The 15,660-nt window shown below is 42.3% G+C and overlaps 2 protein-coding genes across 2 annotated transcripts; one reads left to right on the top strand and one right to left on the bottom strand.

The window, feature by feature from the left end:
* Nucleotides 1-383: 383 nt before the first annotated feature.
* On the bottom strand, nt 384-2,379 carry LOC144657753 (phosphatidylinositol N-acetylglucosaminyltransferase subunit P-like). Its single transcript, XM_078518101.1, has 4 exons — nt 2,224-2,379; nt 1,999-2,071; nt 1,399-1,517; nt 384-797 (listed from the first exon to the last, which is right to left on the bottom strand). Exons 1-4 carry the CDS (start codon nt 2,303-2,305, stop codon nt 685-687), a joined length of 387 nt encoding a protein of 128 aa, XP_078374227.1. The 5' UTR covers nt 2,306-2,379; the 3' UTR covers nt 384-684.
* Nucleotides 2,380-2,409: 30 nt separating this feature from the next.
* Nucleotides 2,410-15,455, top strand: LOC144657752 (uncharacterized). The gene is made up of 10 exons (XM_078518100.1): nt 2,410-2,496; nt 2,576-2,619; nt 11,120-11,185; nt 11,260-11,390; nt 11,857-12,019; nt 12,098-12,172; nt 12,486-12,527; nt 13,035-13,139; nt 13,698-13,784; nt 14,726-15,455. The coding sequence occupies exons 1-10, from the start codon at nt 2,451-2,453 to the stop codon at nt 14,897-14,899; spliced, it is 933 nt and encodes a 310-aa protein (XP_078374226.1). The 5' UTR covers nt 2,410-2,450; the 3' UTR covers nt 14,900-15,455.
* Nucleotides 15,456-15,660: the final 205 nt, after the last annotated feature.

Genomic DNA, 15,660 nt, shown 5'->3' with positions numbered 1-15,660 from the left:
CCTGCTGAGTGGTGTGGCCCAGTTAATCAATGTTACACCTTATTCCTAATTCCACTGTTACAATGCTGTGCTCAGTTATGAGAAAACTGGCATGCCCAGTACTTAGGTAAGAACTCAGCAGGCAGGTTGGGAGTTTTGGTAGGTAGCCAAGTTGTGGTGAAAAATTGAAATTTTTGTGAACTACACAACCTGATTGTGTTCACCTTCAGAAGATCAGTTAGCAATGAAAATTGCACTGTGCTCCTAAGAATGATAGTTTTCCTATTGAAGTGTCACACCTGTCCTTGAACTTGACTGTCGGCTAGTCCCTTCAAGGCCCTGGTCCCTACCTATCTTTAGTAGAGCCCCACCTTACAAACATCCATTTTATCACAACTGACGTATTTTTGTTGTATTAAAGTGTTGGTCACCGTTTTTATTAAACAACCCCATTTTCTAGCAAAAGAGTGACCACATTAAAAATAGCCCATTGTTCAGATTGGGTTTTTCGGCTGTGGCTTGACTTTCATATAACTGGCCTATTTAATTACAATGTTAAAAGACAACTAAAATGTTCATGGTAAATGTTTGTCAAGTTCCAACGTCTCCCTCCATTTCACGCTTGGCGGTAGATCCATTTGAACCCACTGCTCCCATCACCTGGGCACAAAGCAGTTCATTTCATTTCACAAAGCAGCTGCTTTCTCAGTGTTTATAAAGAACTCTGTTCACTTGGCTGAGTGGAATATCATGGATTGGTGGAACTGACCCAGCAGGCACTGGTTTTGTTTCATTACCCACATGTCGAGCATGTTTATCTGTAAAAACAAACATCAGCATATTGATTTCTCACTCAACAACTTTCCTTTAATATGCATACAAGTGTGGTAATGTTTAATTTATTTCACTGAAAAATGTCAATAGTTGGTCACTGATCACAAGATAGGGTAGCTTACAGGCCTGTAGGGGGAGGGCAAGGGGCTCCCCTCGACCCCTGAACCAGAAATTTTTAAACTTAAACTTTGGTTCCAACTTCCAAAGTGTTACTTTCCCTCTAGAATGAAGAGCAGTGTCAACAGAGGCTACAGTTTAAATTAAGTACTATCAATCACATATTTTAAGATTTAATGGACTGCTGCTCTTCATTAAAATTATGTGAGTAATGAAACAGAAGGTTTTTTATTTGAATCCCCCAACCCTCTGAAAATTCCAGTTAAGCCCCACACTTTCCTTTAAAAAAATTTTACTTTTGAGACCGCACCCCTTCAAAAATTTTCAGTGATCTTTGGGTGGGTATGGATATTTTCTGGAACTGCACATTCTTATAACTGATTAATTAGAAATAAAAACTAATTAGAAATAAAAATAAAACTCCCTTTTCTCCTTTGACGTGAAAGGTCTGCAAAAAGCCACACAAACCTGTTATTGTGTTGATGGAGTCCGCTGGGAGAGTGATGGTGAAATTGTATGCCACATAAAGGACAACCACAAATAAAAATGCAACACAAAGATAAATTGGTCCAGCTAACACCCAGTACCTGATAAACAAAAGCAAAGATTAAATAAGAGAAATGGTAAAGTGGTCTGAATCAAACATGACACTATGTAAAAGGCATGGGTACTCAAGAGATTGCTTTCTTGCGGAGCAGCTCTCGCAACGTCTCGCATGAATGGCTCCCTTCCCTTCCAGAGAACAATAGAACAAACAACAGGAACAATGCCCCTAGCCCCCCCCCCCAAAAAAAAAAAAAAAAAAACAACAACAACAACAACAACAACAAAAAAAAAAAAAAACATAGCAACTGCTACACTGGAGGGCCAGTAGAATTGCAAAATTACGAAAGCTGCTGTTCTTGGGCTGAAAGCATGGGTCATTTAGAATTGTAAAGAACTAAAATACAGCTTAAACCTGATACAAAGATGTAAATGTTACAGTTTAATCTATTTAGTAATTACTGGGTACATTTAATGGATCTAAAGTGATTTTTCTCAATAAATACATATCTAATGAGTTAAAACCTTTGAGGAAGATAGGTTATCCCAATACTATGAAGCCATTCTTCTGGAACGCAGGCCCAGATGAAATACAAGCCTGGTGATTAAAACATTAGGTAAATTAAGGAAAGTTAAGTATACCTTACTAGGTAAAACAAAAAAATATTTGGCTTTACCATCATATCGCTTTATTATAAACAGATAATAAGCTTATAGATGTTCTAGAAGAAATCCAAAATAGGTGCTTACCAAATCCAAAATAGGTGCCTAAATATAGTACAAATCCATAAATTGCTCTTTCAGGGGTGGGAGAAGGAGAATGTTCTGTCATGTTTACACAACTTCTCAACCTCTTTCAGCCGCCATCTTGCATTGTTGGGTGTGCTTGACATTTCGTGTACACATACACAACATTATCGTGATACCGCTGGCAAGAGTATAGTTTGACATCGTCTGACATCGTTTGACAAGTGAAAATGGAGGGAAACGTCTCTCCTCCGCCGACTTCACCAAACGAAGAAGGTAAAGACAGCTTTCTATTCGTTAAATTCGTCTTGAAATTAGGTGCTACATCATGTGTTAACTCTGATTTTTATGATAGTGTCTGGTGAAGCTCGAATACTTGGCGTGGAAGCTGAGGCAGAGGTTAGTTTTCATGCTATAAGTTGCTTTTGCAAAACGTCCCTGTGGAGCGTATAAGCTTATTTTTCTCCCGGGATTTGGCTAAAATTTCCAAACCTGGCTTCGCACCTTAGCCAAAAAAGGTTCCATTACAGACCATAAACATTGCTAAATGAAAATATATCTGGGAAAAATTATAAGCATTCGATTCTTCGTACATGTAAGTTCTGGTTGTTCTGCCCTTACCACAGGGAGCCGGGAAGGCCGGGCATAGGCGGGTGATTTGAACCTAGCTGAGATTTTCTGTTCAAAATTATGCCCTACACGAAGGTATTTTTGGATGATTTAAAAAAGCGTCAGTTGACGTCATGCAGCGTTAATAATGTGTAAAAAGTCCACTACACGCAGTCAAAAGTCCGGCGCATGCTCAGTGTAAAAACCTGTGAAACTACCTTGTGACATAAAACAGTGAACGATCAAGACAACAAAGAACTCGAATTAATATAGAGCAAAAATACAATAGCTCCAAGACAAAGAAAAATTTCATAAGTTTTTACACCGAGGTAAACCCAAAAGCCCCCACTAGGGAGGCCTTCCAAGAGGGTTTCTGATGTCGCTTTGTTGCTCGATTCGAACCCACTTGTCGCTTATTATATTTGGCAAGGGAAACATTGTCGCTGTCGCAAATATTCAACCTTTCAGGTTTCTGCCGGCTTTCGGTGCTCTGGAACAAGATTGTCGCTACATTTTTAGCTAGTTTAGAGAAATGTTGCCTGTCGGCAAAACCCCTTGGAAGGCCTCACTAGGAGCAGATATCTGCTGTCACATCCCCAGCCTATGCCCAGCCCCCCTCCCCCTCCCCTCAGTCTTAACAAACATTGATGCCAACAGTGGGTTTTAATAAGTCAATGGTTTGTATAGGGTTTTAATAGTGTCGCGCACAAATGACGTCACCAAAATTGAGACCCCCCACTTGACTCAGACAAACTACAAGAGCGATATGTAGAAATTATGTCGCTCGCGAGCACTTCGCTTCGGTCTTTGACCGTTCTCACGCAAAATGATGGCGTTCCTGGCTCGAAATTTGAAAGTGAAGCAGAGAACTACACTGTGGATCAGTTAAAACGATGGCTGAAGTGCAGAGGGCTAAAATTAAGTGTGTTACCAGGCGCGTAGCTGAAGTTTTTGTAAGGGTGTTCGTATTGACAGGAATATTTATTAAGGGGGGTTATTTAATACGAGCGCCGAAGGCGCGAGCCTCTAGGGGGATCTGGGGGCATGTTCCCCCAGAATATTTTGAATCTAGAGGCCCGGAAATGCTATTTTCAGCATTGTGTACGTCAATATTTCAAACTCGATGGAGTGTAAAATAACAGGTATTTTTAGTCATAACAACAATATTTCCGGCGTTTTGTTAACTTGATACATTCATACATACATACCGGCTTAGTACACTAAACGTTTTACAAAAGCTTGATGTGTGCTGCAAAGGTTAAGCCCCCACCCCGGCTCCACCTTCAATGTACTAAAAGCGGCGTCAAATCGTCAATATGCACTAAATGCACCATAGTTAGTACTAACTATGAATGCACGTATCACCTGGGTCCCCCGAAATAGTAATCCCCGCATTTTGTTTATTGATACTCCATTTATCAAATCCCGGACGCCTGTTAAGGAAATACTTTTTCAGCAATGGGATTATTTTGACTACATATAATACTAGGGCACTAAGATCCATTCTCCTAACAATTTAATACTTTCCCGATACTTTTAGCGTTTTCGTGCAGGGTAATTTAAAAGCTGCAACTCTCAAAGTTTGTTTTCCATTCCCCCACTATTTGTTAAAAGCTGAAAATCAACAGTTTGTGTTTTCGGTCTTCCATTATTGACCTCCAAAGGGGGTTCGTTCGAACCCCTCGAACCCCCCTCCTACGCGCCTGGTTACGGAATGTATAAAGGCTAGACTACTATCGAGCCGTAAAAATCGTATTACTAAACACTAATCACGAACCTAGCATTAAATTTAGAATTGACTGAAAATAGCTATTTTGATCGGCTCGAAATAATTCTTATCGGCAAAAATGTAGCTGAACGGTAAAGCCGACATTTGCATAATCACAGTTGTCATGTCGGCGTTTGTCGCCCGAAAGATAACACATTCTCCGCAAATAAATGCCATAAATTCCTGAACCTTCTGTGAAACTTTTATTCTATCTTAATAAACGTTCGCCATGTTAAGAAACATACTTTTAGTCCATTCGTTTTCGTGACTACACATTACAAGAAAGCATGACAAACGTGACCATCGCGACCTTTGTTTACACACTGGCGCCCCGAGCGGCGTACATTCATGCACCAGTAAAAAAGATAAGAAATCCTCGGCGGCAGAAAGACTTCGCTTCCTTCATTTTCGGATGACTACAGCGAGAGTAGTGCTTTTACAGGCGTCTTTATTTTTGATTTTTGTGGCTGTTTTTGCCAAAGCATAAACTGGAGTTAATGTTTAGCTCAATTAAACCTTGCTCTCCCCGTGGATGTGTTTTTCCGGCGATCTGTACCCCGCTCTTTGAACCGCGCGCCTCCAGGCGCAACAACAACCAGCCAAACGGACCGGTAGCCGTGCGCCCGCTGGACGTCCCAAACGTAAAAAAACCTCTTCAACGCGTGTTCGCACTACCGAAGTCACTCCTGACGCCGAGTCCATAGAGGAACCTGACGATCAGGCCGCAAATCCAACGCCAGATGGCAACACCACTGGCGAAGAACCACGCAACGAAGCACATGCACAGTCTCCGATCACCGTGGATCAGATAACATCAATCGTCTCGGCGATCGTCGAAAGCAAATTGGCCACCCTCACTAACGCGCCAGGACAAGCAAGTGCATCAACGGTGGACCCAGCCGTTAACTTGGGCGATCCAAACTCCGTACAACAGCTCCTATCCAGTACTCCAGCTTCAAACTCCGGTGACCTCGCGGTGCACATCGACGAAAAAACTCGGAAAGCTATTGTAAAGGGTGAGTACGTTGATTTTGTGTCGCTGTTACCCGAGAATTCTACCGCTTTCTCGACCATTTCCGATCTTGTTACCCTTACTGTCAACGGTGAATCTTTACCTATTTCTTTTCCGAGCCAGCGGAGAGCTAAGAAAGTCCCCATCGATTCCTTCGATCGATGGCTGTCGGCTTTCTCCGTTTTTGCCACCGTTCTCTTGTCTGCATTTCCACACCGGGCCGTGGAGATGTTTGCTTACCTTAGTATTATCCAGTCTGCTCACAAAAAAATTCTTAGGTCTCTCCTGGCTCGCTTATGATATCGACTTCAGAAGAAGGGCTGCCCAAGACCCGACCCTTACTTGGTCCAAAATCCACCCCCAGTTGTATCTGGAAAAATTTACCGGCATGTCGCGTTCAGCATGCTTCACTTGCGGTGGGGCCGACCATATGTCTCATTCCTGCCCTCTCTCTTCCCATAGGGACAACCCAACCTCAGGTGGCGACCCCTGCCGAAATTTCAACCGGGGAGTTGCCTGCATCAGGACACCTTGCCCCTACCCCCACCGCTGTTCAGTCTACAACTGCAACGAAGCTCACCCTGCCACCGCCCACCCCAGTAAACGCCCTAGTACAGCTTCAAAGTCAAGTGATCACAAGCGTCGATGATTTTCTTTCTACAATTAAACCGCGTACCCCAGTTAATGTTGATCTTCTCGAATCCTACCTCGAAGGCCATCCCGACCCTCATTTTGTTACTTCGCTTTGTTTGGGCTTACGGGAGGGCTTTCGTATTGGGTATTCTGGTCCCCGGACACACTCTTTTTACCCCAACCTACGCTCCGCCAACCTCCACCCAGATATCCTGGAACAAAACCTTTTGACTGAGGTCCTTAACGGCCACACTGCCGGCCCTTTCCCTGTCCCCCCTTTTGAAAATTTTCGTATCTCCCCTTTGGGTCTAGTTCCCAAAAAACACTCAGACAAATGGCGTACTATTTTTCACCTCTCATACCCTAAAACCTCCTCCACTAGTATCAACGCCAATATTCCCATTGAGGATTACACCCTCCAGTACATCACTGTGGACAATGCCATCCATCTCCTCCTCTCCCTCGGGAAGGGTGCATTTATGTCCAAGACAGACATTCAGTCTGCCTTCCGCATAATCCCTATCCACCCCCAAGACTGGGAACTGTTAGGCATGCAGTGGAAAGGGCTTTACTTCTTTGATACCGTACTCCCCTTTGGGCTCCGGAGCGCCCCCTTCCTATTTAATATGCTATCAGATGCTTTGGAATGGATAATTCGCCACAAACTCAACATTACTGGAGTCATGCACATCCTGGATGATTTCTTTATTGGCCTCACCCCGCCTCGGTCCCAATGCTCCACAGCACTGTGTAACCTCCTGACTGTATTTACTGACCTGGATATCCCCCTTGCCCCAGGCAAGACTTTCCCCCCTCTACACAACTAGAATTCATGGGAATCCTACTGGACTCCTCCCGCATGGAAGCCAGACTCCCAGACGACAAACTGAACAGGCTTCGTTCACTTGTCTCTGCCTGGCAGTCTAAAACCAACTGTCGCCTACGCGACCTACAATCACTCATTGGGTCACTACATTTTGCATGCAAAGTCGTGGCCCCTGGTCGTCCCTTTCTTCGACGCATGATATCACTAACCCGGGGCTTGTCCAATCCCAGCTCTTTTATCCGGCTATGCAAGGAATTCTAAAAAGACCTGGACATGTGGGCACTCTTCCTGGCCTCCTGGAATGGGGTTAATCTTTTCCTCCCTCCTTTTTCCCCCTGTTCTGATTTTGTCTCCCTAGTCACCGATGCCTCTGGGTCACTTGGCTATGGGGCCTTTTTCTCCCCTCACTGGTTCAATGGCAAATGGCATCCCCACCAGCAACTAGGGTCCTCCCCCGACATAAGCATTGCCTGGCAGGAACTTTTTCCCATCTACTTAGCTTGCGCCGTATGGGGGCCCTCCTGGCGTAATATGCATGTCCGTTTCTCTTGCGATAACCAAGCAGTGGTGTCCATTATCAACACAAAAAGCTCCAAAATCCCCCGCATCATGGATCTCCTTAGGCCCATTACCCTTTTCACCCTGCAGCACAACTTTACCCTAACAGCAGTTCATCTAGCAGGCCTCCAGAATGGCATTGCTGACTCCCTTTCTCGTTTCCAGATGGAACGTTTCAGGGAGCTGGCACCAGAAGCCTCGCCTACTGGCTACCCCATCCCGGAATATCTGACTCGTATTTAACCAGTAAAGTCTCCAGCTACCTATGGGGCTCCCTGGCACCTTCCACTAGAAGAACTTATGCATCTGGAGAAAAACAATTTATCCTGTTCTGTTTGAAGTTTGGTCTCGTAACACCTGCCACCCCTCTCTTCCCCGCTAAGGAGGTCACTTTAATTTATTTTGTTTCCCACTTAGCTGAATATGTTAGATTTCACACCATTAAAGTTTACCTAGCAGCGATACAAAATTTACATGTAGAGTTCAACTGCAACCTCAACTTCGCCGACATGCCTCGCCTCCAAAACACCCTCCGTGGGATCAAACGTACCCTAGGGCTATCCAGACGAAACCGTCTGCCCATTACCCTTTTTATCCTCGAAAGCATTTTCACACTCCTCTCCCCCAATCACTCCCTCGATATCGACACGGTTATGCTCTGGGCCGCTTTTTCTTTAGCATTCTTCGGCTTTTTGAGGTGCAGTGAACTCACATGTAACGGTCAGTTTGACCGCAACGTGCACCTCACCCGTGAGGACATTGCATTCTTCCCGAATATCACCAGTCCGCAACACATGACAGTCTGCATCAAAAAGTCCAAGACAGACCCTTTCAGGCAATCTTCAACTATCACCATCGCCAGTTCACAATCTAACATCTGTGCAGTGGCTGCCACAAGAGACTTCCTTCTACAAACACCTGGCTCCTCCCCGCAGAGCCCCATGTTCCAGTTTAAGGATGGCACTCCTCTCTCATGACGTATCTTGGCCTCTAACCTACACACTCTACTTGATTTGTGCGGCCTCCAATCCAATAATTACAACACCCACAGTTTCAGAATTGGGGCAGCCACGACCGCGGCTGCTGCCGGCCTTCCTTCATGGCTCATCAAGATTCTTGGCCGCTGGCGCTCCGACTCCTATGAAAGGTACATTCACCTCCCCCAAGCTACTATACTGCAAGTACCATCTACTATGGCTGCCTACCACCGGAACCACACTGGCAATGAGAACTTAACCACATTTGACCCATGGATATGATAACTTTACAAACACTGCAGTTTTTTGCACCTTTATTGAACAGAACTTGGACCATACTGGTCCGCCTATTTGCACGGACAGTAGTCTAAAACTGATACCTTAATTTTTGTTAATTATGATAGTTTTCTTTGGTTAACATATCTACTAGTTTTGAGAGTGGCAACTACGCACTAGGAATCCTGTCTGAGGCTTCTAACAGTATGCTACTCCCGCACCATCCTGGGTGGGGCAACCGTTCGCTTCCCTAAATATACAGCTCTCTTAGCAGCCTCAGTGTGGGAGGATTCTGTTTCCAGAATTATGGGGATAAGTGTTGCTGGCGACAACCCTTCAGTCCCACACTGAAGCTATGCCTGGGTTGCCTTAGCTTGGGTGAGAAACGGTGGACACATCCACTTCCCCTCGCTACCATCCCTCCAGGAGCTTGGCATAGGTACACGCCACCCTGCCTCTGTGCCCCGTGACACCCATCTCACGGTCTTATATGCCACTCGCTGACACTAGCCCCGAGTACTGGCCTCGCCCATGGCAGGCAGCTCTCGGGTCCAGGACAACACTTATTCCCCCTACCTTTCTCCACATAAACGGTGTCCTTTTGATTGTGCGTGACATTAATGGCTGTTTTTGCCAAAGCATAAACTGGAGTTAATGTTTAGCTCAATTAAACCTTGCTCTCCCCGTGGATGTGTTTTTCCGGCAATCTGTACCCCGCTCTTTGAACCGTAAACATGTACTTGTATCTCCCTCTATTTATACTGGCCTATGAATGATAAGCTTGCACGCGTTCACAGATTGTCGGCCAATCAGATCCACACAGCCTTCCCCTGTTTACTCTTGTGATCACAGACGATCTTCACTTGCAATTCAGCTAAGCTGCTGGACTGTAGCGTTTATTTCCCCACCCACCCTCCGCATTTATCCCATAGCCCTACTGTTGCCACTCAGACAAAGCATTTCTCGTAGTCTACTAGTTTACATCTGTTTCATTTGTGATGTTATATCCAGTTTATCTATAGTTTATATATATATATAAAAAAAAAGCGATTTTTGTAATACCATTTTATTTGTTGTTGTTCTTTAATAAACGGTTTGGGGGATAAGTGTTGCTGGCGACAACCCTTCAGTCCCACACTGAAGCTATGCCTGGGTTGCCTTAGCTTGGGTGAGAAACGGTGGACACATCCACTTCCCCTCGCTACCATCCCTCCAGGAGCTTGACATAGGTACACGCCACCCTGCCTCTGTGCCCCGTGACACCCATCTCACGGTCTTATATGCCACTCGCTGACACTAGCCCCGAGTACTGGCCTCGCCCATGGCAGGCAGCTCTCGGGTCCAGGACAACACTTATTCCCCCTACCTTTCTCCACATAAACGGTGTCCTTTTGATTGTGCGTGACATTAAATGTTACTTTCAGTCACGTTTTGCATTTTTGATTCATGTTCAAAAATAAATTATTTCGCGACGCGACAAGTTTCGATTCAAAAGCAGGCATCACATCTATCCCTCACGCAAATCTGGGTCGACTTGTCGTGACTTATACCTGTTTTGCAATCAATGTTTATTTGCCCCATTTAATATTTGTACAATATTTTTACCTACAGTACCGTTTCGCAAAGTACCGTTTCGTTTCGCAATTAGTACCGTAAGCCGCATGGAATGAAGACTTTCTTCCCTGATTCCTCCAGCTCTAAGAGCGATTTTGGCCAATGTTCAGGATACTTTGAATCGGTTTTGCACTCACCATGACAGCAATGCTTTGTACTAACCATTCTTTGCTCTTTGAGAAAGCATAAACTCCGATTTACCTAACTTTTCTCATGTTTTCTTCACGTATTGACGCTCTCTCGCATACATTCGCTTATGGCCGACTGCAATGTTTGTCTGAGTCACGCGGGGGGTCGCATGAGACCAAATCTATTTTTAGAATTTGTGCGCGACGCTATTAAAACTTCAGCCGATCTCTTGTGAGCTGTGTCAGTAAGGAGGTCAGGTTAGGGGGGAGGTATACTCCTATGGTATTTGACTTATTGAAACCCTTGCCCAACCCTTATTATCCATGTGGGGGCAAAAAAATAGACACATCTGGTTTTCTTCAGATTTATCTACTAATAAATACCGGTGGGAATCTTGAACTCTTTACTAGGTAGCTAGACAGCAATTTTACTGAAATCAGTGCTTGAAACATGTTTAAGATATTAATTCAAATGAAATGTTATTTTTAATCTTGCAGGAAGTTGACCTCACTCATGCAAAAATTGAAAAACTAGAGAACTTTGAAAGACTGACTTGTGTTAAGGTACTTTATTATTTAAATCTTTATCACATTATGCAGAATGAAACTTATTTACATGGGTCGCTGTTTATTTTCAGTCCCTTTGTCTAAGAAGAAACACTATAACTAAGCTTGAAGGACTCAGCACGTTAACAACTTTGGAGGAGCTGGACCTTTATGATAATCAGATCACACAGATAGAGGGGCTGGAAAACCTCACCAATCTCACGTAAGACTTGCACAATGCGCTTGCAGGGACTACAGAGCCGGGGAGGCTTGGGGAGGGGGTGCTTAACCCCCCCCCATGTTTCGAAAAAGTAAAGACTTACTTAAAGAACAGTCTCTGAAGCCCCCACTTCAAGTCACTAGTCAGCACCCCCAATTGGAAAAATGCTCCGCGGCCCCTGACTTGACATCGTCAACATGAACAAACCACAGATCAGATTAATTTTTTTTCTAATACAGGACAAAATTAGTTATGAACTGAAGATTTATCTTCAAAAACAAAACAAACATGAATAGACATCAAATACCATATTTACCCGTGTATAATGCGTGCCCATGTATAATATGCACCCTATTTTTGGGCTGTGATTTCAGAAAAAAAAAATAAACAAACGGAAAGAGGAAGTCCAATGAACATACAAACAAAATAACTGTATTATAACCAGTTAATATTAAATATCTATTTTCAGGAGTCTGGATTTGTCTTTCAACGTGATCAAGATTATAGAGAACTTGGGATGTTTAACAAAAGTCAAGACGTTGTTTCTTGTTTCAAACAAGATCTCTAAGATTGAGGGTCTTCAGAATCTTACACAGCTAGAGATGGTTGAGCTTGGTGCAAATAAAATAAGGGTAAGTATAAAAATGGTGGAGTGTACTAAGTTTCTATTTGATTACTAAATAAATTTTCTTTTTGTTTATTGGTTGAAGGTTCTAGAAGGATTTGAAGGGCTCACGCAAGTACACAGTTTATTTGTTGGAAAGAACAAAATCACAAAACTTCAGGTGGGTATCCTATTACTGGTAACGGTTAATGTAATGTCTCTTTATTTTATACTTTAAAATAGAGAACAGGCTGAGAGACTTCTGAAATGTGATTGGTTAAAGAACAGAGTCTTCTAATGTAATTATACTTTTACAATAAGTGCATTTATGTATGACAGTTTCTGTGTACATGATCATGTATAGGTGTGGAACTGAAAATTTTCCAAATGGCACTAAGATGGACAGCTTTATTTTGAAGTATTATGAAATCATTTTTTCACCACTCATACTTTTATCTGAATATTTTTTGGCTGTTTATTTCCCTTGTTGGCAGAATCTTGGTTGTCTCGCAAATTTAAAGCTTCTAAGTATACAGGTAGGTAATCTTGCTGATGGATTTCTTTATTTTAAGAACATGTTTAGCTTTTTATTATCTATGTTGTGGTTCAATTTAACTTTCGTTACAATCTGTTTTTTTCCTTTGTTTAATATTCATCATGATATATTTCTGGTACCATACATCAGAATAAAAATTGTGCCAAGAGTGAAATTGAACAATCTGTTTTTTTTCCTTTGTTTAATATTCATCATGATATATTTCTGGTACCATACATCAGAATAAAAATTGTGCCAAGAGTGAAATTGAACGACAACATCTATGTTGGTCAAAAATAATTATTAAAATGGTTCCGTTATATAGTGTGATTTAGCCAATCAAATGTATTTACACATCACTGCACAACCACGTGCTCTGAGATTACAAGAAAGTCCTAGAATGAGCATGTGCCAGGCATCTTCAACCTGATGTAGTTCATATTGTTAATAACAAGAAATCTTCTTTAAATATGGAATTGCTTTTCTGGCAATTATGTTTTATTCTTAGAGCAATCGTATCATCAAACTAGAAGGCTTGGATAGTTTGTTGAACTTAGAGGAACTCTACATCAGTGATAATGGTATTGAGGAAATAGAGGGGCTGGATAACCTGGTAAGTGAGATACCCCAACTAGGAGTATTAAACACTTATTACAGAAGCATAATTAGATATGTGATAGTAGATAGCCAACAAGATGCATAGAGCAAAGCGTGCAATTATCATCTCATACCCACAAGCACAAGTGGAAAAGTATTGTATTAAAAATAACTAGAAATTTTGGTAAATCTTGGTTATTTTATTTTGTATAAAAAGACTGGAAGATGGTGTTTTCAACCATTTTTTCAAGCATGGTATAATGACTAAAATATAACATCAGTGGCAAGCCAATCAATACTCTGGTTATACATTATTCAGTGCTCCAGTTTTTAATAAAATGGGTACCAGCAAAAAAAAGGGGCAACATGAGGAACTACTGGGCAGTAGCAGTACTCCAAGTTCTTAACTTGTGGACAGAGTGTGTCTTAACCGTTTTCATCTTGAGTTCAAGGTTATCCTCTCCCCAACCTGTTCTGTTAGGGGGCCGATGTGCTTGGACCATCTAAAAAATGATAACCTTTGCATTTTCTATGACTGCAGCTGATTTTGTTTTTCGTTATTTTGTTTGCACAGACAAAACTGACAACACTGGACTTAGCATCTAACAGGATAAAAAGGATCAAGAATGTTTCCCATCTAGTCAACTTGGAGGAATTCTGGGTATGTTTGTCACAGCTCGCTAGCTTTTGGTTCACTCAACTTTTCCTTTTCCAGCTGTTACTGCGAGAATTGAACGCAAGTTACTGATAAGGCAGTTTGCATCACTTTGACAAAACTTCTCAGCTTGCTGAACAATATCAAAGTGTACAGATTTTTTAAGCACTTGCACCCTCATTTCTATTGGTTAACGACTTGATGAAACACCTAGAATGTTAAACCATCACAAGAAGAGTTTGTATGTAAATCCTGAGTCGAAGATGAGTGCTTTAAAGCAATCTTCAGACTACATCCTGCAGAAATGTGTTGCATCAATTATAACATGCATGGCATCTTCACTTATTTAATATTAAGCATGCATGTAGCAATGCATATTTCCATCATCCAATCATAGTGAAAAAGTGGTACGGGCAGTCAATCAGGTGATTTGGCCAATGGTACTTTATTCACGCTTCTTGCTGGTTGCATATTTTGCTTCAAGTTATGAGTGGTTTATTTATACCCATAAAGGTGAAGGTTGATTAGTTAGCTCCCTAACTGCTCGGTCGAGGGAATAAGTACCAGTGTGAAATCTGCTTTGGTTTCAGCATTCTCGTCCCCATAGCCCTGTCGTTTCTCTTAGCTGGCTGGGACGAGAAAACGGAGAGCTCTGGGGACATAGGATTTTTGAATTAATTCGATTTTTTTGGTTGGCTGTTTGGAACAAAGAATTTCTAAACAAAAGTCGAAAACATAACGACTCTCTCATACATTCTTTTCAAACGTCATGACTGCATACATGAAGACCGAAAGTCCTAGAATCTAGGACTGGAAATCCTGTGTCCCCAGAGCCCTTAGTTTTCTTGTGCCAAGGCCCAGCGGGCTAAGAGAAAGGAAAAGGGCTATTGGGACGAGAATGTGGTTTCAGCTGTTAACCAACTTGACATGTTGTTTTCTTCTTGCAGTTCAATGACAATCAGCTGGACTCCTGGGAAGATCTGGACCAGTTCAAAAACTGCACCAAGCTGAAAACAATTTACCTGGAGAGAAATCCAATCTGGCAGGACACAGCCTACAGGCGAAAAGTTAAACTCGCCCTTCCCACTGTCACACAGATTGACGCCACGTTATGTGGTTAAAAGATGTTACATGTAGAAGAGTTGTACATAGAATATAGTTGTTAGCATGAACAAACAGTCAACTCTACATGTGCTCAGTTTTTCCTTCACTCAAAAGACATCCTAACCTGCTAAGCAGGTGCTCTTTGCCCCGGCTTGTCACGCAATCGTCTTGTTTTGGAAGAATGTGTGACAAGCCCAAAGGACACCTTCGTAGGAGGCTTAAGCCGTCCGAGTTTTACCCACTCTGCAAAGATCAGTGTTGTGTCTGATTGGTTCTTGCTCAAAACCAAGCATCGACCAATCAGATATCTCTAAAATTATGTCATTAGTGTGGGATTTTTTTGATCGACTGTCAAACATCTCTTGAGCGCAGGAAGAATTGAGAGCACAGACTAGAAACGGCTATTCATTCAAGCTACACAATTATTATTATTATTATTATCAGTCAATGAGGGCATTGTATTGTAAAAAAAATCCCTCTTTATTTTAAAGCACCAGGTGTATTTTTTTAAGAAGTTATTTGACTGATTGTCAAAATGTTTACGCTGTTGTTACAATAAAAGTGAAAGAATTTTATTCAGTTGTGTTGTTTGGCCCTGATCTACTGAATTCAATTCAGTCACTGCAACAACCTGTAAACAGAAATGTCTCATTTTGGTTATAAATCTTTGCAAGCTTTTCTTGTTAAATAATCAATTTTTTTGACATGTTTAGTGCACAGTTATTGCGCAAAGAAGGGGGGAATAAAACCTCAAAATAACGTTTTGTAGCTATGGAAA

The sequence above is a fragment of the Oculina patagonica genome, chromosome 6 (assembly GCF_052425735.1).
Source record: "Oculina patagonica isolate OP01 chromosome 6, crgOcupat, whole genome shotgun sequence".
In the NCBI taxonomy this organism is placed as follows: domain Eukaryota; kingdom Metazoa; phylum Cnidaria; class Anthozoa; order Scleractinia; family Oculinidae; genus Oculina; species Oculina patagonica.
The sequence above is the reverse complement of the archived record's forward strand: the minus strand, read 5'-3'. Positions and strand labels throughout refer to the sequence as shown.

Excerpts from the sequence above, each read along its gene's own strand:
- LOC144657753 (XM_078518101.1), bottom strand. The coding sequence starts at position 2,305 with ATGACAGAACATTCTCCTTCTCCCACCCCTGAAAGAGCAATTTATGGA. Across the intron at positions 1,518-1,998 it reads ATAACCTATCTTCCTCAAAG|GTACTGGGTGTTAGCTGGAC; the intron begins GTTTTAACTCAT and ends TTTGTTTATCAG. Across the intron at positions 798-1,398 it reads CTCCATCAACACAATAACAG|ATAAACATGCTCGACATGTG; the intron begins GTTTGTGTGGCT and ends TTGTTTTTACAG.
- LOC144657752 (XM_078518100.1), top strand. The coding sequence starts at position 2,451 with ATGGAGGGAAACGTCTCTCCTCCGCCGACTTCACCAAACGAAGAAG. Across the intron at positions 2,497-2,575 it reads GACTTCACCAAACGAAGAAG|TGTCTGGTGAAGCTCGAATA; the intron begins GTAAAGACAGCT and ends TTTTTATGATAG. Across the intron at positions 11,186-11,259 it reads AAAGACTGACTTGTGTTAAG|TCCCTTTGTCTAAGAAGAAA; the intron begins GTACTTTATTAT and ends GTTTATTTTCAG.